This window comes from Lynx rufus, unplaced genomic scaffold, assembly GCF_022079265.1.
Source record: "Lynx rufus isolate CCGP_SWC_20201006 ecotype Redwood Valley unplaced genomic scaffold, mLynRuf1.p SCAF_3, whole genome shotgun sequence".
NCBI lineage: Eukaryota > Metazoa > Chordata > Mammalia > Carnivora > Felidae > Lynx > Lynx rufus.
Window position 1 is genome coordinate 161,848,728 of NW_025814845.1, and position 24,089 is coordinate 161,872,816.

Consider the following 24,089-nt stretch of genomic DNA (forward strand, 5'->3'; position numbering starts at 1 on the left):
AAATACAAACACTCAGATCAATGGAACAGAATAGAGAACCCAGAAATGGACCCACAAACATATGGTGAAATAATCTTTGACAGAACAGGAAAGAATATCCAATGAAATAAAGACAGTCTCTTCAACAAATGGTGGTGGGAAAACTGGACAGCAACATGCAGAAGAATGCATTCTTACACCATACACAAAAATAAACTCAAAATGCATGAAAGACCTAAACATAAGACAGGAAGCCATCAAAATCCTCAAGGAGAAAGCAGGCAAAAATCTCTTTGACCTTGGCCACAGCAGCTTCTTACTGAACATGTCTCCAGAAGCAAGGGAAACAAAAGCAAAAATGAACTATTGGAACCTCATCAAGATAAAAAGCTGCTGCACAGCAAAGGAAAAATCAGAAAAACTAAAAGGCAACCAATGGAATGGGAGAAGATATTTGCAAATGACATATCAGATAAAGGGTCAGTATCCAAAATCTATAAAGAACTTACCAACTCAACACCCAAAGAACAAATAATCCAGTGAAGAAATGGGCAAAAGACATGAATAGACACTTTTCCAAAGAAGACATCTAGGTGGCAAACCGACACATGAAAAAATGCTCACCATCACTCATCATCCAGGAAATACAGATTAAAACTACAATGAGATATCACCTCACACCAGTCAGAATGGCTAAAATTAACAATTCAGGCAACGACAGATGTTGGCAAAGATGCAGAGAAAGAGGATCTCTTCTGCACTGATGCAAACTGGTGCAGCCACTCTGGAAAACAGTATGGAGATTCCTCAAAAAATAAAATAAAATACAACTACCCTATGACCCAGAAATTGCACTACTAGGTATTTAACCAAGGGATACAGGTGTGCTGTTTCAAAGGGGGAACATGTACCCCATGTTTATAGCAGCACTATTGACAATAGCTAAAGTATGGAAAGAACCCAAAAGTCTGTCGACAGATGATAAAGAAGTGGTATATATATACAATGGTGTATTACTCAGCAATCAAAAAGAATGAAATCTTGCTATTTGGAACTACATGGATGGAACTAGAGGGTCTTATGTTAAGTGAAATTAGTCAGAGAAAGACAAATATCATATGACTTCACTCATATGTGGAATTTAAGATACAAAAGAGATGAGCACAAGGCAAGGGAAGAAAAAATAATATAAAAATGAGGGGGACAAAACATGAGACTCTTAAATACAGAGAACAAACTGAGGGTTGCTGGAGGGGTTGTGGGTGGGGGCATGGGCTAAATGGGTAAGGAGCATTAAGGAAGACACTTGTTGGGATGAGCACTGGGTGTTCTACATAGGGGATGAATCACTGGAATCTACTCCTGAAAGCATTATTGCACTATATGCTAACTAACTTGGATGTAAATTAGAATAAATAAATAATTTTTAATGTTTGTTTATTTTTGAGAGAGAGACAGAGTGCAAGCAAGGGAGGAGCAGAGACAGAGGGAGACACAGAATCCAAAGTGGGCTCCAGGCTCTAAGCTATCAGTACGGAGCCCGATGCGGGGCTCGAACTCACAAATCATGAGATCATGACCTGAGCCGAAGTTGGACTCAACCAACTGAACCACCCAGGTGCCCCAATAAATAAAATTTTTAAAAAAAGAAAAAAAAAACTGGGATTTTTCTGAGAAAAAAAAGTGGCAGTCCTAACAAGAAAGAAAGAGAGAGAGAGAGAGAGAGAGAGAGAAGAGAGAGAGAGAGAGAGAGACAGAGACAGAGACAGAGAGAGAAAGAAAGAAAGAAAGAAAGAAAGAAAGAAAGAAAGAAAGAGAAAAAATTAAAGTCTTACACAAATGTATCATGTTCAATGAGTGGGACTATTAATACTGTTAAGATGTCAATTTTTGCCAAAATGATTTTGAGGATCAGTGAAATCACAATCAAATGTCAGTAGGAACTTTTTAGGAATCTGGTAAACAAATTCTAAAAATATATGGACATACAAAAAATTTAGGAGGGGTTAATCACTCTGGAAGAAGAAAAACAACTTAGGAGGACTTGCTTTACATACTGTCAAGACTTCTCATAAAGCTACAGTAATTAAGACAGGATGGATATACAGACCAATGAAACAATAAATAGACCTATGCATATAGACACTTGATGTAGAGCGGTGGTGAAGGGACAAGCAAGTGGTGCTGGAATTGTACATCTATATGGGAAGAAAGTGAAACCGTTCCCCTAACTCATGCTAAAAAACAAAAATCACTCTAGAGATATTAAAGAATTAACTTTGTAAGCAAAACAGTGAAGGTATTAGAAGTTACTCTACAGAGAATACTATTATAATCTTAGGGTAGGAAAAGACTTCTTAATCCAGGCAGAAAAAGTAATTACCCATAAAGGAAGATATTATTGAACTGGATCACATTAAGAATTCAGTTCATCAAATGACACCATTAAGAAAGTGAGAGGCAAGTTACAGAATGGGAGAAGATATTTGTAATACATGTACCTGGCAGAAAGACATCGACAATGCATAAACTACTCCTACAAGTCAATAAGAAAAAGACAACTCAATAGTATTACAGGGAAAAGACTTGAACAGACACTTCACAAAAGAGGGTTTTCAAATAGCCAATAAGCATATGAAAAGGTACTCAATCTAATTAATAATTCAGTAAAATGTAAAATATAATCACAAAGAGATTCCACTACATATTTCGTGGGTTGACAAAAATATAAAATAATTGAAAATATCAAATACTGGAGAGAATGTGTATAACAGGAGCTCTCACTCATATACTGCTGATGGGAGCAAAAAGAAATATTATGGCTATTTTTGAAAACTCTTTGGCAGTGTCTAGTACAGAAGTTACATCCTATCATCTAGCAATTCCCCTTCTAGGAGAATACTAAGAGAAATGTCTGCAAATGTGTGCAGGAGATGTACACAGGATTAAACATAGCCATATCACAGTAATAACCCAGAACAGAAACAACCTAAATCTATGTCAACTTAAAATGTATAAATACATTTTGTATAGTTCTATAATAGAATATTATACAGCCATGAAAATAAAAGAATTTCAGTGACATGCAACATCAGGAACAAATCTCACAAATATTTTGAGGGAAACCAGATGCAAACTGCAGAATTCCATTTTTTGAAGATTTATTACATGCATTTTTAGGTTTGTAAAATTGTCAAATATTTTTAAACCATCTCAACTTCTAGTAAATTATTCCATTTCAGCGTTACAGGCTTTTTGAAAATTCATTATCCAATTTTCTTCTTTTTTTTAATGTTTACTTTTAGTTTTGAGAAAGTGCATTGCTGTGTGCATGCGCAAGAGAGGGGGAGAAAGAGAGGGACAGGAAGAATCTCACTCAGCGTGTGGAGCCAGATATGAGACTCAAGTCCTCAACCCCCCAGATCATGACCTGAGCTGAAATCAAGAGTCAGAGGCTTAACTGAATAAGCCACCCAGGGGCCCCCAATTTTATTTCTGAAACAGATTTTTGAACTTCAGGAGATGGGTATGATGTCTTAATTAAAATTTTAGGTACCATAAACTTAGAGTGAAAATGCGTTCTTTTAAAAAAAAAATTTTTGGAACACCTGAGTGGCTCAAGTTGGTTAAACATCCTACTTTTGACTTTGGCTCAGGTCAATCCAATGGTTCATGAAACTGAGCCCCAGGTCGGGCTCTGCACTGACAGCTCAGAGCCTGCTTGAGGTTCTCTCTCTCTGCCTCTCCTCCGCTCATGTGCACCCTCTCTCTCTCAAAATACATAAACATTTTAAAAATTCATTGTCAAAGTATGGTTGACACACAATTTTACATTAGTTTTAGATGTACAACATAGTGATTTGACAATTCTATACATTATGCAGTGCTCACCATCGTGAGTGTAGTCACTATGGGTCACCATACAAACAACATTGTTCCAGTATTATTGACTATATTCCCTATGCTTTACATGATTCCATTTTTATAAAGTTCAAAACCAGGCAAAATGAAACTACGGTGTTTCAGAATGCATACCCAGGGGCACCTGGGTGGCTCAGTCAGTTAAGCGTCCAACTCTTGATTTCATCTCAGGTCATGATCTCACAGTTTGTGAGATGGAGTGGCGCATCTGGCTCTATGCTGACAGCTCAGAGCCTGCTTGGGATTGTCTCTCTCCCTCTCCCTCTGCCCTTCCCCCCCACACTCTCTCTCTCAAAATAAACATTAAAAAAAAGTGCACACCTAAGTTGCAAAAATTTTTTTAAAAATTAAAGACGTATTTACACATATGTCTGGTGCTTATCTTTGGTTGGGAGAGAAGATTACAATTAGACAAGGGCCCTCACATTTCTGGGCGGCTGTTCTACTTTTCGAACAGATTTAGTTGTACAAAGCTATTCACTTTAAACAGACGCATGAAGCTGTGTTTAATGGACTCTGTGTAGACTCTATTTTCACAATAAAAACAGGCATAAGAAGACAGAACCACCAAGTCACTCTTCTCTGGGCATATTCACCTTTTCATGGGACGCCTGGAACCGTGCAGGAGGCAGCTGGAGGACAGCTGAAGACCAAGTGGCTGCACTAAGGAGGATGCAGCAAATTGATGAACGCCATTCCACAGCCTGGGAGCCCCAGCAAAGTAACTCAGCAAAGATAGACTGTAGTGGCTGGTTTGGGTCTGCTTTGTTTTCCTTTGTAACTTTAACAGAATTACTTCCTTGGCCCTATAAAGTTGTTCTTTCAATATTCCACGTTCCTCAGTTTTCAGATTTAAAACTTTCAATCAAGAGTCCTTTGAGGCTGTCAAGTTAGGAGTTCTGGTCAACTCTAGTTACTTTTCTTAAATAGGAGCTAGACAAACTTTTTTAAAAATGGTGTAATTATTCTATTTTCCAAGAGGTCATTGCGTTTAGTAAAGCCGCCCTTGCTGCCTCCTACTCAATATATTGCTGTTTTTTTTCTCTGGAAAACTAGGATCAAATTCAATCATTTTGACATAATTGACTACAACTGCTTTTCTAATTTTCCTCTAAAGAAAATTGAGTCAGTCAACTTTATTAAATGTAATACACCAATTAAACAGTTTGAACTTGTACATGGGCAGAGCCTGAGTCCTAGCATAGAAGTTCTATGTATGAATGTTTTTCTTTACTTTGTTCATAAGAGACTTTAATCTTGGGAAACCAATTTAAAGGTTTTATATGAAATTTCCCAAAAAAGAAGATTCTGGGGTTCAAAAAGCTAAGGCCAACTTAAATAACTTGAGAAGTGATCTGAACAGCTTGTGTCTTTCAACATGAACCAGATGTCAGTTTTTCAGTGTGTATTCACAGAAATGCCAATGAGCAGGCCCTCATTCCATGCTTTAAAGTACAGGTGACCAGTTGATGTCAGTTCATCCACTTGTCTTTGTTTGCTCATCTCTGTACACATATAAACTAAAAATGGTTGGTTAAAAAAATGTCATCTCAGAGAATGTTAAACATTTTTTTTTGAATGTCGCTTAAATGTGGCTTTCAGAGATGTCTGTGTAGTAGAGTTAAATGTTGGTATGTTTTTTTCTTGATGACAAGAATATATTATCTCACACTTAAAAGTTTATTCATGAAAAATCACCAGAAAACAATTCACTGAGAACGTCTCTGCCTAGTGTTTTAAAAGATCTCAAAACACCAAAGCCCATCATGATGCCCCAGGGTTTACCTTATTCCGGGCAGAAATTACATCTGCCACCTTTTTGAGGATTTATGTAATTGGTACCAATACTAATATTTAGTCTCCTTATTAATACAGCAAGGAATCTCATTAAGCCCAATTTGTAGCTGTCACTTTGGGAAAAAAATCCATTGGTCTGTACTGCATTAGGTGACCACACCAGCTTACGTAACAAACCCACCCTGTCCCTTACCAGAAATTTATTAACAAACGAGTTGAGTTTTACTCTGGGGATTGTCAGCTTTGTTGGGATGACTGCGTTCAAGAATTCCAGACATTTGCCAACCTAAGAAATGTTAACTCTATGTGGTCTTCTGAGTTCATTTACAGAAATGGGCCACTTGAATTTTTAGATTTCTTTAAAGTCACACCGAGAATATGGAGTTTGTTTCCCCACCACCTGTCATAATGATCTTGCTTCTTCTGTTCTGCCAAGGACAATTCTTCCATATTTTTCACTATGCCTTTCCCTTTCCATCATCGACGTACGTCTTGCACATTAAGAGGAAGGACAAAACCCCACTGTACACTGCCCCAGTTGTAACATGAAGAATCTGAAACAATAATGGTCACCTAAAGAGCTAGACTTGTCTACCTGACAGGCCCTGGAGTTCAGGGAATACCCACAGTTGTCACTATGCTACGAAGGAAGCTAGGCACTACCTGAGATGCTCAGGCCCAAAAGGAATAGATTTCCTGGAACCCTAGTTATTGAATGCAAGGCCATAGAGTCTAACACTGGTAGGCCAAGGCTCTCAGCAATATACATGAATTAAGTGCATTATCATTTTCCTCCCACATCTACCTTTTGATGTAGAGTGAAAAGGCCAGAAGGTGGACCATAAAGAAACCAGAGTATCTCCTTCTAGTGAGATCATTCATGGGTTGGCTATAAATGTAATATTATTCAAATTATAATTTAAATGTAATTTAAATGTAGTGGGAGTGTTAGCACTTTAAAAAATCTAGAATACATTCTGTGGTCACATCTCCTTTGTAAAAAAATCAGACTCGCTGTATTGTTGAATTCACTTACAACAGGTAGTCTGCAGGAACAAAGAAGCTTGTTTTGGAGACAATCCACTAATGATTGCATAGTACAAGTGCCAGCAATGGGTCCAAATTATAGTTACTTCAGCAGGCAAAGAAATCAAGGGAAACAAATCATTTCTTTTCTGGAGATGACAGAACTATAAACTTAAATGGCATTAAGATCAAGAACAAATGTCTGCTATAGGTACTGTTCATGGACACTTCATGAATTCCTCACTCAGCAAAGAGTCGCAGCTAAAACTTGCACCTGCCTTACCTCCCTACCCCCAGCTATCAGTTTCTCAAAGCCAAATCCAAGTTTCTGGAGTCTGCCTTCTATCCAAAATTCTAAATGAAGAGAGGCAAGTACAACAGCTTGGAAAACACCAGAGAAGATCATAAATGTTCAAGACCCTGGCTTCTGGCAAAATCTTCCTCGATTATATCATAATCAGGTAAGCTGAGAAAAAACAGCTTTGTTCCAGTTCCAGGAGCTACTTGTTATTGCGACCATACTTCCTCTCTTTGCTTAAATGAATTACAGTCCCTATAAGTTTCAATGGAATTTCCCCTAAAAACTCCAAAGGGAGATTATAATACCATTTTCACCGGAAGAGGAAAAACCATCTATACTGTCTGCATTTAAACACACATAGGAACGAAGACTGGCATTTCAAAGTAAAGGCCATGAACTTATACTTGCTACATAAAGAGGAATGTGAAAAAGCTAATATTTCTAAGTCTCGGTGTGTAGAAAAGGAACCTGAGAGTTTGAAATATCTAGGAGAAAAATTCCACATGCAAGACAGACATCCAAAATGGCTCAACATAATTTATTTTTTTTTATGTTAAAATGTACAGAGTTCTTTTGAAAGTACTTGCTAGAAAGGGGAAAAAAAAGTGATATTACATACAAGGAGAGGAAGGGAGACCGACTGGCCCAGGAGCGCATGACATGGAGAAATACAAAGGCATCTAGGCACCCCTTCCCCGTAGCTTACAAGTCACCATGAACAAAGTACAAAGAGGTTACAAAACAGGAAAAGCAAATATAAACAGACAGGAATAGACTTAGCTTCATTTGTACATGCGGCTTTTAGAGGCATCTGGAGCTCTATTCACACACTCTAGAGATCTCTTTAAAGAGAATTTTTATCTTTCTTAAAATAGTTTTTAATATTCTACAACAAAGATAAAAAATTTTAAAGATGGAATGAAATGAAAAAGCTCTTATTTTAAAAGGCATCAAAGTCACTAACAGTGAGTTTTTTAAATTTCTTTTTTAGAAGATTACCCAAGTTATCTTGCTAAAAATACATTTTTTTTTAAACAGAAGTGAAAAAATGACAGGTACCAATATTACTGTGTTGGATAATTTCTTTTATAATATAGAAAAGAACATTTTCTCTACAATAGTTCTACAGTCACAAAAAGGCTTGTGGAAAAGGGAGCTGCCCGATTGAATTTTTTTTTTTTTTAAAGAAACAAATAAAACCAAACACAACCGCAAACCAACAGAAACTGAATTCACGGCCCTCATTTCAACAGCTTCTCCTTCTGCCTTGACCCACCCTCCTCCCAATATACCTCCCTCCCGACCCACCCCATCCCCACCCCAACCAGGAAGCAATGACATAGCTGAAGATGTAGGGAGAGGGCAGCACAGTGCACTTTCTACATAGATGATTGGGAACTGGAAGAGTATATACAGAGAAACTGGGTCCTACACAGCCTTGCACATGCTCAGAATTGATAGCGGTTAAGATGTGGAATTCTGCCTTTTTCTACCTAACACATTTAATTGAGAAAGTCAATTAAAGTGTATTTAAAAAAAAAAAAAAAACAAACCTGTGCATTTGAAAAAATTTAATGCCTAATTAGTACTTCAAAAATTTATCTATATAAAATGTACAAATAAAGGAGAGAATTTAATGCTTACAGGTATTTCTTTAAGCAGTACTTCCCCCTTTTGGATATTTGACTGCACATACCGAGTGGTATAATATTTTCCATCTTCTAATGATGGAACATATATATAGATATATATATATATTTTTTTACCTATCCCTGGAGCAAGTAACAGGAAGAGAATGGGCGAACTGGCTGCACAAGAGAAAAGATAATGGAGTTGGGAGCAACAAAGGAACCTGCTAAAACCCTGCTGTCCAGATTTGCCCTACTATGCTGGTGGTTGGTTTATCCCTCTTCTCTTTTAACCACTCACAGGAGAGGGGCTGGTGCACTCTGATTCACAGGGAATGAACTCAGGATCTCAAGAAAATGAAAACTAGAGGTATGTATCATTTAAGTAGCTATAAAACTCACACCATGATCTCCCTTAAATCATCTCTTCCAACATAAAATAAACAGTGTCAAATGTCTGTCAGGTATTTTTCAAATCACTGAAATGTACAGTCATCCATCAACACTTTGTATAAGAATGTAAGAGGCTAAGCACTGGGGACTGCTGTTTGAGTTTAGTCAAAGTCAAAGGCTCAAGAATCAAGACCCTTAGCATCTCAAAGTACATACTAAAAACAAGAGGCTGCGTGGAATATGTGTGTTATGGCTGATTCACCAGGTGGTAAAAAACAAGAGGTTAATTTCCTCTTTTTGATTGTTAACTGACCATCTCTATTCCTCCAAGGCTGGATTAGGATTGCAAACAGCTTTCCTCTGAGATTCTGCTGTTAATTGAGACTTACAGTATTTTTGTGTCTCTGAGTGCTGAGTGGGAATAGTAAAAAACAAACCCCCCCCCCAAATTATATTACACTTGATTTAAGAAAAACAAACATTTCAATGAAGTCCATCTATAAAGAAACATTCTTGGGGAAAGGTTTCAAGAGGTCAAGAGGGGTGTGTGTGTGTGTGTGTGTGTGTGTGTGTGTGTGTGTGTGTGTGTGTGTAGGGAGTGGAGGGGATTTTAAAAGGAGAAGCATTTTCCTGCCTCGCTTTATTAATAATAATAATAATAATATTAACAATAATAATAAGTTTAAGGAGCTTGGGTTGTTCTCCATGTCCCCATCCGAGTCTCCCCTAAGTGCCTCCTGCTGGAATGAAGTAGGAAATGAAAGGTTGGGTTTGGAGGAAGGGGTCTTGTTAACCCCCGAGATGTATATATAACATTTAAAAATGACAACATTGGGAGCTGCAAACAGTGAGGGGAAACATACATTTTAAAATAAAATAAAGATAATTCACTTTTACACAAATTCTGTCCATGTGGTATGTAAAGAAAGTAAGGCTCTTTTTAATTATGAAAAGATTTTTGTGCATGTTTCCCCTATCCCCAAATCCATTTTTAGATGAGTTCTATTGTAAAATGTTCAAGATTATGAAGAAAACCAAAACCCAGAACAAAACGAACCCAAAAAAAAAAAAAAAAAAAAAAGAGAGAAGACCAGGTTTTCTAAAAAATAAAATAAACCAAAGAAAAATTCCTCTAAATCTACAGCAATATTTTAACTGGAAAAAGGTCCATTTTTCTCTGGTTTGTCAGTATAAAAGGTTCCTTTATTTATATATATTTAAGTTTTTAATTGCAAGTTCATCTTGCTCATCTTCTCATGTAAGGTCCATTGAGTGACTGCTTGGGCACACCAGCAGCGTTCATGTAGCTGTGATGGGAGGGGCCAGTGTACATCATGTTTCCATGAGGGTTTGGCTGCATAGGCTGCTGGGTATAGGCCTGGCTCCCCATCATCCCCATCTGCATCTGCATAGGATACTGTGCTGTCTGGTTCATGTAGGCAGGGTTACTATGGTAACTGCTATTCATCATGGGCTGCGTCATTCGATAGCTGTTCATGGCATTCAAGGTGTTCATATTCATGGAATTGACATTATAGGCAGGGGTCGGCATCAAATTAACCCCCATGTTCATGCCACGCTGAACAGCCAATGCACGAGGGCCAGCCTGCATGGCAACCGCTGGTGGGCTGCGGCCATACAGCTGCTGCTGGTGGGCAGCTGCAGAGGGCAGTGGCGCGGACTTGGAGCGGATGGAAATGTGCCCCTTCACTGGCATCTGCCCTTGCAACCTCTGAGTGTGAGGAATGCCGATGTTGGTGGCAGACATGTTGCACTGTAGCAGAGGTGACGTGAGGTTCATGGTGGTGGATGCCAAGTTTGGGGGCGGCGTCATGGTGGCTTGTGCTTGAGGGGTCCCAGCTAATGGATGAGACGGAGCTAGCTGAGCCAGTCCTGTATTAGACAAAGAAACACTGGTTGCATAGGAAGTCACAGCAGGAGAATGGCTATAAGGCATGGCATGAGGGTCCATAATGGTGTTAGTCAGCTGCTGCAACTTGGCTAGACTGAAGGTGGCTGACGGTTGAGAGTAGCTGCCGGCACCAAAGTCCCCTGGAATCCTCTCATAAATACTTATGTTCCCAGTGCTTCCAGATTCCGGTATCTCCATGATCATAGGCGCTGGAGTGAAACTGTTATTCATACTACACTGTGACAGGGGTGGCTGCTGCTGGGGCGGGGGCGGGGGCTGAGGCTGCTGGGGCTGAGGTGGTGGTGGCGCCGGTGGCTGTTGCTGCTGCTGCTGGGGCGGCGGAGGCTGTGGTGCTGGTTGCTGCTGCTGCTGCTGCTGCTGCTGCTGCTGCTGCTGCTGCTGCTGCTGTTGCTGCTGCGGTGGTGGGGGCGGCGGCTGCTGGTTACTGGGAGGCCTCTCCACCACACAACTCTGAGGTGACTTGATGTTGCAGTTGGCAGCAGCAGGCTGGACGTTGTTCTGCTGCATCATGCTGCAGCTGTTGCCCATGTTTGCCATTTGCTGAGTGACAACACAACTGTTCTGGGTGAGGCTGCTGGAGGAGGACAACCCACCATAGGAGCAGCTGCTCTGGGAAGAGTTAGTCCCACAAATGCTGCCACCCATCGTAGAATCGTAACTGCTGGGGTTCTCATAGTTTTCTGTGGTGCTCTCAATGCTGCCCAGGTCACTGAAGCCACTGTCCACCACCTGCTGAGAGTGGTCTGATACGGAAGGCACATCCATCATGGGGCTGGTCTCCATGTTCTGCATAGAGGGTGCGGACAGGGATCCTTGCTCCGGGCTGATCTGGGTGTAACCGCTTTCAAGGGCAGGCACGTTGGGACTACTGACTGAACGGACCGATTGGCTGGGATGAGACTGAACAGAAGATATCGGGCTATTATGTTCTGAAGCGTGGCAGTCTTCCACCATCGACATCTGAGGGTCTTCATCGGCCTGGGTGTAGCTCTGCAGGGTCTGACACGCGGCCAGAGTTTCTTCGCAGTCCTGGTAGGCTCCCTCATGCTCGTTGCTTTCTTCTTGAGTCAAAGACTGCACTGCTTGCACAGTTTCCAGATCCAGTTCACTGTGAGGAATCTCTTCCTCCTCTTTTAGCTCAATTAATTCTTCTTTAGAGTTTGAATCTTCTTCATGATCGTCCTCAGACCCTGGCATGTGCTCTGATACCATGGATGTTTCGTGGGAAGTCTGTTCCTCTTCAGAATCTGGTTCTGTTTCATCTTTATCCTTTATGTTCTCCCTACTGCTCTGCATATTAGTATCTAAAAAAGACTCCTGGCCACCAGGCTCCTCTTTGACATCTTCTCTAACAGGCTGCTCCTCTAGCTCTTTTTTCTTCGTAGATTCCAGATGGCCATCGTCTTCATCATCTGCATCATGGTCTTCATTCTGGTTTGTCTCTACAGCCACCTCATCCTCTTCCTCTTGCTCCTGTTCTTCCAGCTCTTGCTGCTCCTCCTCTGACTGCCGCTGCTCTTCTGAGACACGGGGCTTCTCTTCCTCCTCTTCTATTTCGGGTTCTTTCGTTTCAGTCTCGGGACTGTTGCTATCCACTGGAGACGCCGCTCTAACTTCACTGCTGGTTGTATCTTCTTCTTCTCCCTCTTCAACCTCTTCTGCTTCCACGTGCATCTCCTCCTCATCCTTCCTTTCTTCCGTTAAAGGCAAGTCTTCTTTTGGTTCAACAGTCTCTTCATTCTCTTGAAGTTTGGGTTTCCGTCCCGGTTTAGGAATGGGAACGGTGGGCTCAACAATGCATTCTTGGGTAGAAACAGGTAGGATTTCCCGATTCAACTTAAATCCTGGTTTGCGACCAGGTCTTTTCTTCCAGTGGATTGGTTTGCGGCTCTTGCCTTTGGGCCATCCCTTTTTCTTTTTCATAGGTGTGGATGTATCTGGCTCAAGCTGAGAATCCTTCACATCACATTTTCTCAAGAGAGATACTGGCTTTAGAACAGGAGTGTCTACACAGAGGGACAAAAAAAACACACACACACACACACGTTAAAAAAGTTAAAAGATTTTGCATATTTTCTAGTACTTTTTTCTGAGACCACATGTGCAACGGGAATGATTTTATTAATCATCACAAACTCCTGATTACCTTCTCTTACAAGCTAAGAATCTAAAGGAGAAATCTAATTAATGACATCTTCTAAAGTCACGCAGTGAGCTGGCAGAACAATGAAAGAATCCGGGTCAACATTCTGTTACCAACCACCAGTTAAAGCCAGTTCAGGTTTATCATCACCAACTGCATGGTTTTGTAAGTTAGTCTAAAATACTCAGTTTTATCATCTAGAAAACGGAGATAAGCTGTGTAAAGATGCAAATACTCAATAGTTATTACAACTACTTTAGACAAGCTGTCTTTACTATGTAAGTTAGAAATCAACTCATTTCTTCTTTTTTGTTTTACCCCTGTTTGCAATTTATATTATCTCTCTGGCTTTTTTTTTAGTTTCCATAAAATCATGACTTCAGATAATATCATGAGTTAATTACTCCAGGCCATGACTAAGCAATCTGACATGCTCAGTCAATGTTGTGTTTGTATGGGAACAGCTGCAAGGCATTTAGTCCCAAATAAATACTGACCTGAAAAAAAACAAGTTAATGACAATGATTTATCAGAAATAAATTTGATATTGGTATTATTTTCTCCCCATTAATTTTTTTCTATTTTTAAAGATTGTAGTAAACTACGCATAGCATAAAATGTACCATTTTAACCATATTTAGGTGTGGTGCAGCATTAAGTACCTTCACATTTCCTATTAATTTCTAAAAGGAAGAACACCAAGCAAAAACAGGATCTGGAGAGGAGAACTAAGAAGGTACAGTTAGCAATAACTTGAAAATAAAGAATGGAAATGGTTGCATCAGAGAAAATTTGTCCAAGTCAATAAGAACTTAAACGGGGGATACTATTTGAGCTACAATGATCCAAGACAGAAATTTTACTGAAGTGCCAAATTTATACAATAAATATTTAGTTTAATATATACATCACAATAAAAGAACTCAGTCATCTTATCACTATTTAAAACTATTTATTATATAAAAACAGGAGAATGGAGAAAACACAAGTTTCCACTAGATACGAAATTGAGTGGATTTATTTTTAAGAGAAGAATAAAAAAACTCAGTTAATAAAAGCTATACATCCACCAAGAGAGGACAACTAGATTTCTTCAAATTCACCCACCAAAATAAAAAAAAAAAACTCAGTCTGACCTTATGGTGAGGCAAACATTGCAGCTGCAGGCAGCATGAGGCACTGGCAGAAACTTTAGGGGAGGATGAACTAGTCTGTGACCTAGCACATTTCTGAGCCCATTTCTTTATCTCTAAATGACAAGGCTATTTCAAAAGTAAACCATTGGATTTTTAGCTATGCCATAAAAATTGAGCCTATTTTGAGGCACTGTCACCATTTTTATTAGAAATTTACTACTCGTAGAGAAAGGCACATTAGAGATATGATTCAGATATGATTCACATCCTGAACAGATGTGAGGCAAGTCCAATTTACATGAGTCGGATCTTAGAACCATCTTAGCATGTATTCATTTAACAATATTTACTGAGTGTCCATTTTAAGCACTCAGCATACAACAATTAGCAAAACAGGTAAGTCCACAAGAGTGTACTTTCTGGTAAAGGGTTATTACTTCAAGATCTTCCTGAGGCTAACTCCAATCCACCAACTAACTGAAGATTCAGATAATGGCTGAGAAAGGATTAGGCAAAAAAAGAACAATTTCCTAACAGCAAGATATTTTCTCCAGTGGAAAAACTAGGTCCTCAGCTGAAGGGAAGACTAGAAAAAAAACTTTTTAAAAGGACAGAGGACTAAAGGAGAAAATGGGGATGAATGTGCTTGACACAAATTTTTAGAGATTATCAAGCCGTCCTTTACTTGCTTAGTGGGGTGTGTCATTTTTCAGCTTTTTTGTTGAAGGGTTTGCAGTTATCACTTGAAGTGTGTTTCTTCAGAGACACTAAAACTACCATAAGCAGTGGGTTCTGTAAAACATACCATCAGCGTCATCGGACTCTTCTTCGTCATCTTCATCTTTAGACTTCCTCTTAGAAGAGGATCGACACCTGAGCACATCCTGTGAGGACAAACGATGGAAGTATCCTCTAGAAAAGAGTTCATTTTCATCCTCTTCCTCTTCTTCCTCATCAATCTCAAACGTGGGTTCTAATCGTGGCATCGGCCTCTCGGAGTCAGAGTCTTCAAAAGGTTCATCCAATACCTCTGTAGTCTCAGAAATCGTTTCTGTGACCACGCTGCTGTTGTGGTGTTTGCGCTTTCGGATTCTCCTTCTTCGGTGAAGAATTGGTTTCTATTTAGAAGAGAAAGAAAGCATTTACAGGAATTAATACTATCATTTCTATTAATAACACGATTAATAGTTTTTAAACCTACTCGAATCAGCCAACAGACATTTTGAATATTATTTCAAAATACTATAATAAGGTACCATAAAGTATCACAGAAAGATGTTGGATAACTGAATAGAACTTTATAAAAGGCACAGAGAGCAGATATTATAATTCCCTTTAATAGTTCAGTTAAATTTAACACCCTAGGGAATTGCCTATCTCAATACTGAAATGACACAGAAGCTAGTCCTTTAACTTCTCTTACTTCAAGAGGGGAAAGGGGCGCCTGGGTGGCGCAGTCGGTTAAGCGTCCGACTTCAGCCAGGTCACGATCTCGCGGTCCGTGAGTTCGAGCCCCGCGTCAGGCTCTGGGCTGATGGCTCAGAGCCTGGAGCCTGTTTCCGATTCTGTGTCTCCCTCTCTCTCTGCCCCTCCCCCGTTCATGCTCTGTCTCTCTCTGTCCCAAAAAAAATAAATAAACGTTGAAAAAAAATTAAAAAAAAAAAAAAAGGGGGGGAAAAAAAGGACTAAAACACTTTTTGTTGCTCTCATAGCTCTCTGAAGATCCACAGAACTATTAGTAAAGCTGTATGCCATCTTCATGAGCTACCCATAAGGAGTTATGGTGAAATGTAAAAACATGGAGCTGATGAGTAATTACCTGATACGAAGTATTTCAAAAGTAATAAATCTGTTACTGGAAAGTGGCACACTGGGCACAATTTTGTACTAGGGTTGATCTAATAATACCTTAAATTACATAACAGATAAAACAAAATGATAGCGACGATGCACCAGAAATAATCTAATCCAATCTCCTTACTCCACAGAGGTGAGACAGGTTACAGGACCTGTGTAAGGTCACATACCCAGTCAGTATGGAAACGGTTGTAAAAGACAGTCTCTGACTCCCAGTCTGGCGCATTTCTGTAAGAACTTCAGGTATTGTGTACATGATCTCACTGCCTGTTACGATATTCTCTTTTTTACACAGGGAAATAGCACAGTTTTAAAAATAGGCAATAGAAGCCTGGAATGGCAAAGATACAGTCTTCCTGATCACATAATGAATGGCAGAGTGAGCCAGGGTTCAATTTCTCTCCACTTCAAATTTACTAGTCTGTTTAGTTGAAGTACAATTTTCAAAGTAGGTTAAACATGTCTGGCTCTGCTCTTTGGAAAAATGGCTGACTCTAGGACTGGGACATAAAATATACAAGATAAGCTTAGATCATCTCGCAGTACTAGAAAGTAAGGAAGTGCTCAAAAAAAAAAAAAACAAAACCCAAAACACCTTCACAACAATGGGGGTACATATTAAGTTAAAGGGACACAGAAGTGAAGACTCCTATGGCCAAAGCTGGAAGAATCTGAGGAACAAATTAAATAAAGTAGTACTACTGTTTTATAACTCAAAGTGTAAAGTAAATATCTGGGTCCATGCTGACATAAAGAAATGCTTGAATAAATAAGCAGATGGGGAAAAATGGTAAATCTCCAAGCAGAACTCCTATGGAATACAGTGCAACTTTCCACATCTTAAGCGTGGCCTGTGGGTAGTGCTGCCTTCCAAAAAGTACAGTATGGGAGAGGGGAACAAAGGAGTAACCTTACAGTGGAGAAACCGACAAACACAACCTCAAACCCGGTGATCGAGACTAACCTCAACAGTGATACGTCATATTGACAGTAATACTCTTGTGTTTGGTGTGTGCATGTGTATACATGTACACACGTATCACACACCCTTTATATGATAAGAATGACACTTTACCTCTGTGGTGGTCTTCCCCCAAACCTATTAGCCCATTCTAATATCATGAGGTACATTCTAAAATACCTAGCCAGTACTCGTCAAACTGTCAAGGTTGTCAAAAACAAGGAGTCTGAGAAACTGTCACACCCAAGGGGGCCCAAAGAGACATGGCTACTAAATGTAATGTGGTATGCTAGATGAAATCCTGGAAGAGAAGAACATAAGGGAAAACTGAGGAAATCTAAATAAATATGGGCTCTAGTTAACAAAATATTGGCTATTTGTGACAAATGTACTATACCAACCTAAGAGGTTAATAATAAGGGAAACTGGGTGTAAGGAATACAGGAACTCTCTGTACTTTCTTCGCAATAATTGCATAAATCTCAAACTGTTCTAAAATTAAAACCTTGTATTTTTATATATAGCCCCCCCCCTTTTTTTTTTCATAAGGCTCTGCTTAAGGAAAGGAACAATTTCACTGCTTCGGGTGGAAGCTGTCACCCTGCTACTACACAGTGGTTCATCCAGGTTGCTGAGCTCAGTGTGGCTGGCTTGTGGAAATGCTTAAAGTTCACTCCACAGCCTGGGGAAGTTCTGGTATACAGTTTACCAGAACTTGTTTTCATCCTCTCATCGCATTTATAAACTGGTTTCATTCAAACTTTGCAAGATGACAAATAGAACTGAGAAAATATTTTCACAACCAGGTTAAGTCAAATCACTGGAAGAAAGCGGGGGGGGGGGGGGGGGGGGCGGGGAGACAGAAATGGGAGAAGAGACCACAGGGGGTAAGTCCCACTCAAGACTAATGGCCTCACTCAGAGCACCCCCGACACAGGGCACCACTGTCCATCAAACTGTCAAATATTTTACAAATCCCTAAAAGTCATGATCAGAACATCAAACCAGCAAGCTAAAAAAGTTTGTTGGCTCTTAAATAAGCTCATGGTGTCTATGTTCATTTCCATGAACCAAAGAAGTCCTATACACATTTCAAATGTTCACTGGGAGGATAAGCTACAATACACCAAGGTATAAAGTCTAAAAAATAACACACTAAGAATTTCTACATTTACTTTCTCAGAACTCTGGGATAGACAAATGTATATAGTAAGCTGCAACTGGGGAAAGAACAGACAAGTCGAAGAAACGAATCACAAGAAAAGCCTTACCTTTCTCTTCAGTGTGGGCTTTGTAAGAATTGGTGGGGAGCTGGACCGAGGACTTTCTGGCTCTTCTTCTTCCTCACTACTCTCACTGAAGCCTCTGAGGAGAGCCCTGTCACCGTCACTATAGCGACGGGGCAGCCTCTCATTGCCTTCTGGTAATCTACACTTCAGTGCCTCCGGGCTCTTCTTTAGCTGTCCTCGCCAGAGCTCAACCCCCTCACTTAGTCTTCTTTTGGGAATGTCTGGCTTCCCATCCTGGCTGGGCTGCTCCTGAGAGGCTGCTGACTGGTCCTCACTTTCAGTGTATTGTTCTTGGGAGGTTTCTGATTTTTCCTCACATTCTCCATATTGTTCCTGAGGAGCTGATGTCTCTTCCAAGAGCAGTTTAGAATCTTTATCACCAAAACGTTCCTGGGTTTTTCTGTTCTTCCTTCCCCAGCGGCCTCTCCGAGATGGCTGATTGTTTGCAGGAAGACTATCACGGGGAAGGACTTGCTTGTTCAGACGCGTAGAACTAGCTGGTGCCATAACTTCTGGTTTCTTTTCACTTTCTACCGAAGAGTAAGAATCTTGTTCTTTGTTCTCCCGAGATGCAGACTTTCCCACCTGATTTTAGAAAATAAAACCATGCTGGTTAATCTTTCAGCCTTATTCAGTTATATCTCCTATTTGACCTCCTAAATACAGAGATAAGAAAACAAAGCTTTAAAAAAGAAAAGCATAATTTAGTAGCTATCATGAATATTTCTCATGTGTTTGACATTGCTTTAAATGCTTTATAGGATACATTAATCCTCACAACAATTGTATGAAGTGTTATTATTACATCCTCATTTTACAAACGAGGTAACCGAGGCACAAAAAAATATAAGTAACTCGCCTCAGGACATGCAACAGCAAATATAGAAGCTGGGATATAAACCCAGGCAGTCGGACCCAAGAGTTAGTGCTCTTAACCACTATGTAATCCCACCTTCAATAAACAAAATGAACAGCATTGTTCTTATAAATGTTAAATGATATAATTTTAAAATTTATCAGAAATAAAAATTTATAAACGGAGAGAAGATGGACTCTGGGGCATGGGCAAGAGAAAAGGGGTGTTTGAAAAAAATGAAAGAAAATTTCTGTAATTATTTTGATTTATTTTTATTCTGAATATTTAATTTCATTTTGAAAATTAAATTACATTAAACAGGGGCATGAGATTGTTTACGTTTATCAAAGGAGGACATAGATTTTTAAAGGAAGAAAGCACAGCTTTAAAAAAAAAACAGAGAAAGGTATGCATCACATGACAAAAAATACTGAAAACTATACAATGTCATACAGTCCCTCATTAACCCTTTAATGGCTAAAGACATCTGTGTACCCACTGAACTGTTTAGTGCTCTATTAGAACATACATGTTTACATTATTTCCTTAATGTTTTACTTTAAGGAAAAGGTATCTTAATTTGTTTTAACAATGGTCAGAATTAAATTCAGATTTGTCAGTTACTACACAGCTTAAGATTTAGCTGTTTATCAGCACTCTGGTAAGAAATATTTAGTTCTACATAACACATTATTACAAATTTGAAGGTCTCCTAATGACCTAAGGCTTAAAAATATACAATTTAAGTAAACAAAACCCAGCTTTCTTGAAATCTCTATCACTGTAATCATCTCTGAAAATCTAATGTGAATTGACTGTGTTGGTTTAAGATATTGTAACACATATCACAAATAATCATGAAAACCAAAAATAGAGCTTTCTGTTATCAAAAATAGAGACTACTCATGCCCTTACACTCGTCTCTAATTCTCTTTCCTGGCACTGCGGCTCTTCGTTTTCTCCTTCCTCAGCCTCCTCTTCTTCCTCCTCTGAGACCACAGAATTGGAGACTATGACAGGGGTCCAGCGCAAACATTCTGGATCTACATCTACAGGCCGCAAATTCAGCTGAAGCTTTGCCATGTGATCCTGGATAAGTTTTTCCCGGCGGATTATCACAAATCTGGAACCAGAGCAAAGTTTATAGCAATCAACAACGTATAAGAGTACCTAACAATGAATATGGAGCTATAACCCCTAGAAAACCTGGAGATGATGATAAATGCTTCAAAAATAGCCTGCCTGGGAAGATGAAATACAGAAATATGCCACCATACAAGATAACAAATACAAAGTTGGACACATACTTCATACTCAACAACAGCAATGGATTTGGTTATTTTAACCATTCACTGTCTCATACTTCCCAGCTCTGGAATTTCTGCTACTCTCCTGTACACTATCTCCTATTCTCCATCTTTCTAGCCCAATGCTTCCTTCCTTTCTCTGTGATCTTTTCCCAATCACTCCAGATAAGAGTGAGCTGACTTTCCCTTGACCTATATTTTATTTTATACCACATATAATGGAAATAAATCACGGACATATATTTTATTAGGCATTATTTCTAGAGTTGTTCTCATATTGTGAAGAAGCTCCCAACATTAGAAAAGATTCAGTAGCTTATGTCCAAAAGTTAGAAGAAAGACCAGAAAAAACAATTTAAAAAAAGTTAAGGTCAACAGTATCAAGGATCATAGAAAGGAAAATGTCATCTCAGGATTATCAAATGTATTAGTTTATTATATTAGTTTATACCCTTTCATTGATATCTGGCTGCCTGATCCAACCTGATCCAAAAACTTCCACCTGATTGTCTTTTGAAAGTGTAACAAGGGATGTGATACTCACTGATCACTACGGAAGTCCAGCATTCGTAGGTGGTGGAGTGTGGAAGTAATGTCTTGAGGACAGATACCTGTCAACTTGCTTAACTTCTTAATGCTGATTTGCTTGTCATTTTGGTGATAAAGGCACTCCAATATTACACTTTTCCAATAAGCCATGTAGGAAAGACGACCTAGATCGGATAATGGTTTCTCTGGAGACCCTGCTTGGCCTTCACGCTTTGATAACAAATAACCTAAAGAAACCACCAAATCACAAATATGTCAGCAAGCCTAAAATAGGCTAATTCACCAAAATAACAATCCCCTCTTCCACAACCAATCTAAGTAGTACAGGAAATAATAATTTCAAAAGCAAATTCCTCCAAGAAAAAAAACAAATTAAAAAATTACTTCAACACAAATTTGCAGATTATGTAATTTGTATATACTGAGAGAACATGAGGTTAGCATTACTTTGTCTATACTTGCTATAAACCACATTGTTAAAATATTCAAACTTAAAAAAAAAATCATACAAACTCATATTAACAGGCTACATAAGATTAAGGCAATAATGCTTTTTATTTTATAGGGGAACCACTCTTGCATGTTTTATCTGGACCACCAGATGGCAACAGCTATACCTGAACTGTAGAACAGTACAAAAGGATGCCTTAGTTTTTAAATAATTCTATCTATTAAGATTATGATTCTTCTGCAAGTGAATTAGATGACAATTTCTCACTTCAGTCAAAGCTCTCTTTGCAATTACCCATCACCCTAATTCTTGATAAGTAAGGATGTCAGCGTGGGGCTGTCACAGTGAGTGTATGGTGGCATTTGTCCTCCTGTCTAGAGCATGACTCTCAAGATCAGGAAAAAAAAGGCATAAGTTCTAATAAGAAGTATCAAAAATGGAGATGGCAGAAGAAATATAGTTTTTTTGTCATCAAAGGAAACTTTATTAAAGGCAATCTATAAATGGTAATGTGGGAAATTAGGTTACATTAGGAAAAGCAAATGAAAACAGTTAGTATAATAATCCTAGACTATTGTTTATCTCAAATATATAACAAATTTTCCCCTAACTTTGCTGTGTAATGGAATAACACATCCAAACATGAGTTCTATTTCAACACAATATATTGATATTAAATAACCTAAGCTGCTCTCTCTACTACTAATCCAAAAAGGCCAAGAAAATGTACAAAATAATCAGTGGCATATTTCCAATAAAATATGGTCAGAAGTGCAGTCTAAGGCCAACTGGAATAAGCTGTGCTGGTCCATCTTGAGAATTAACTTCTTACCACTGGTGATATAACCATCTGATACTTAGAAGAAAAACCGTATCAAAATATTCCCTGAAAAATCACTATTTTATTAATCAATATAAAATTTATTGTAAACATGTATTTACTTTCTAAGCAAGACTATCAACATGTTCCATGATGACTTTTTTCAGAACTGTTCCTTTCCATTTTTAAGTCAGATTAAATTATTTCCTGTATTTCCTATAAATTATTTCCTAGACATTTATTTTTAAGATTTTTAAAGGTGCACTGCATATTTTAACCACTAGGTAGAGTCTGTAAGTAAGAAATGATGTATACACTTTCCCAGATAATTGAATAACAAAAATAAGGCAAGTCCTGTACTTTACTGTATTAATTTAAGTAGTTATACGTGTTTAGTATTGTTGTGAGTTAGAATTAGCATAAAACTAAGTTCCACTGTAAGTTAGCAGTTGAAAATTAAAACTATTTGCAAAAGATCACACAGAAGTTAGTATTCAGTATAAGCTATTTTTATTTTATTTTTTTGAATGTTTATTTTTGTAGGAGAGAGAGAAACAGCATGAGCAGGGGAGAAGCAGAGAGAAAGGATGACACAGAACCCGAAGTAGGTTCCAGGCTCCGAGCTGTCAGCACAGAGCCCGGCACGGGGCTTGAACTCACAAACCATGAGATCATGACTTGAGCTCAAGTAGGACGCTTAACTGACTGAACCACCCAGGCACCTCCGGTATAGGCTATTTAAAAATATTTCATGTCCAATCCAAAAAAAAGAAAAAAGAAAAAATTCATGACTTTAGGTTTTAAAGTCCCATACAGCAGTATGACAGAAGATACTAGCAACCAATAAATCATCTGCAAATCTTTAAAAATATATACGGAAGGCCCACAAAAAGAGATAATGAGAAATGATATTATTATAATCCTTACTGAAATCGATGAGAAACCTGCCATAGCCCTTACGCTGGTACTGGGGAAGAATCATTATGCAGGAAACGTTGTACTTCTGCTGGCAGTGCTTTTCCTGGTAAAGAAAGTTTTAAAACAACACGCTAGTAAGACTGAATAGTAATGCTAATTATTAAGAAACAAAGACTAACAGTCAAAACCACAGCCCTAGTCCTCTGAGAATACCATATGCATCAAGGAAAAAATACCCCAGTGGGAGGAGACAGGACAACGTTAAGTCATTGTCACTACCCACAAAGCAACCATCCCAGGAGAATAAAAATATAAAATAAAATTATGCCATCCAACACCATCTGCAACTCAAAAACAGTATGTCATTGCCTAATATGAACAGAGGAATCTCAGTCCCAATCAATCTGCAAAGCTATAGATGATGAGTCGATGTGACACTCCAGAAATGGGAAAATTCAGGGGAACAACTATTTCAACTATTTCAGGGATTCTTTTGTTTCCTGCTCTGGTACTACATAGGGCAGTCCCATCTCCCCATTAGTTGTACCTAACTTTACAAAAATAACCCCAAAATGTTGTGTACACTTTTAAAAATAAGGCAATATATATAAAATTATATTTAACTTCTGAAATAGCCAACAGAAAGCTGGTACTTTCCACTTAGCCATTTCATATACTTAGATTTTACCATAGGCCAGCTTAAATAAAAGTACATCTTTTACGTTGTTTGACTAGAAATAAAAACCTTTTGTTCACCCCAAAAGAATGAAAGACTACAGGAAGGGAAGAAAACATCCGTTAATAAAAAGGGCTTATTCTTATTT

At 38.7% G+C, this 24,089-nt stretch overlaps 1 protein-coding gene across 3 annotated transcripts in view; it reads right to left on the minus strand.

The window, feature by feature from the left end:
• Window positions 1–8,863: 8,863 nt before the first annotated feature.
• Window positions 8,864–24,089, minus strand: part of KAT6A (lysine acetyltransferase 6A) — a 114,034-nt gene continuing 98,808 nt past the window's right edge. For all 3 annotated transcript variants that reach the window (XM_047090644.1, XM_047090642.1, XM_047090643.1), the window contains exons 12-17: window positions 23,275–23,368; window positions 21,072–21,303; window positions 20,136–20,343; window positions 18,347–18,949; window positions 15,063–15,375; window positions 8,864–12,984 (exon numbers count right to left, since the gene is read on the minus strand). In XM_047090644.1, coding sequence (XP_046946600.1) covers window positions 10,292–12,984; window positions 15,063–15,375; window positions 18,347–18,949; window positions 20,136–20,343; window positions 21,072–21,303; window positions 23,275–23,368 — 4,143 coding nt within the window. In that variant the 3' untranslated portion in view covers window positions 8,864–10,291. The remainder of the gene's footprint in view (window positions 12,985–15,062; window positions 15,376–18,346; window positions 18,950–20,135; window positions 20,344–21,071; window positions 21,304–23,274; window positions 23,369–24,089) is intronic.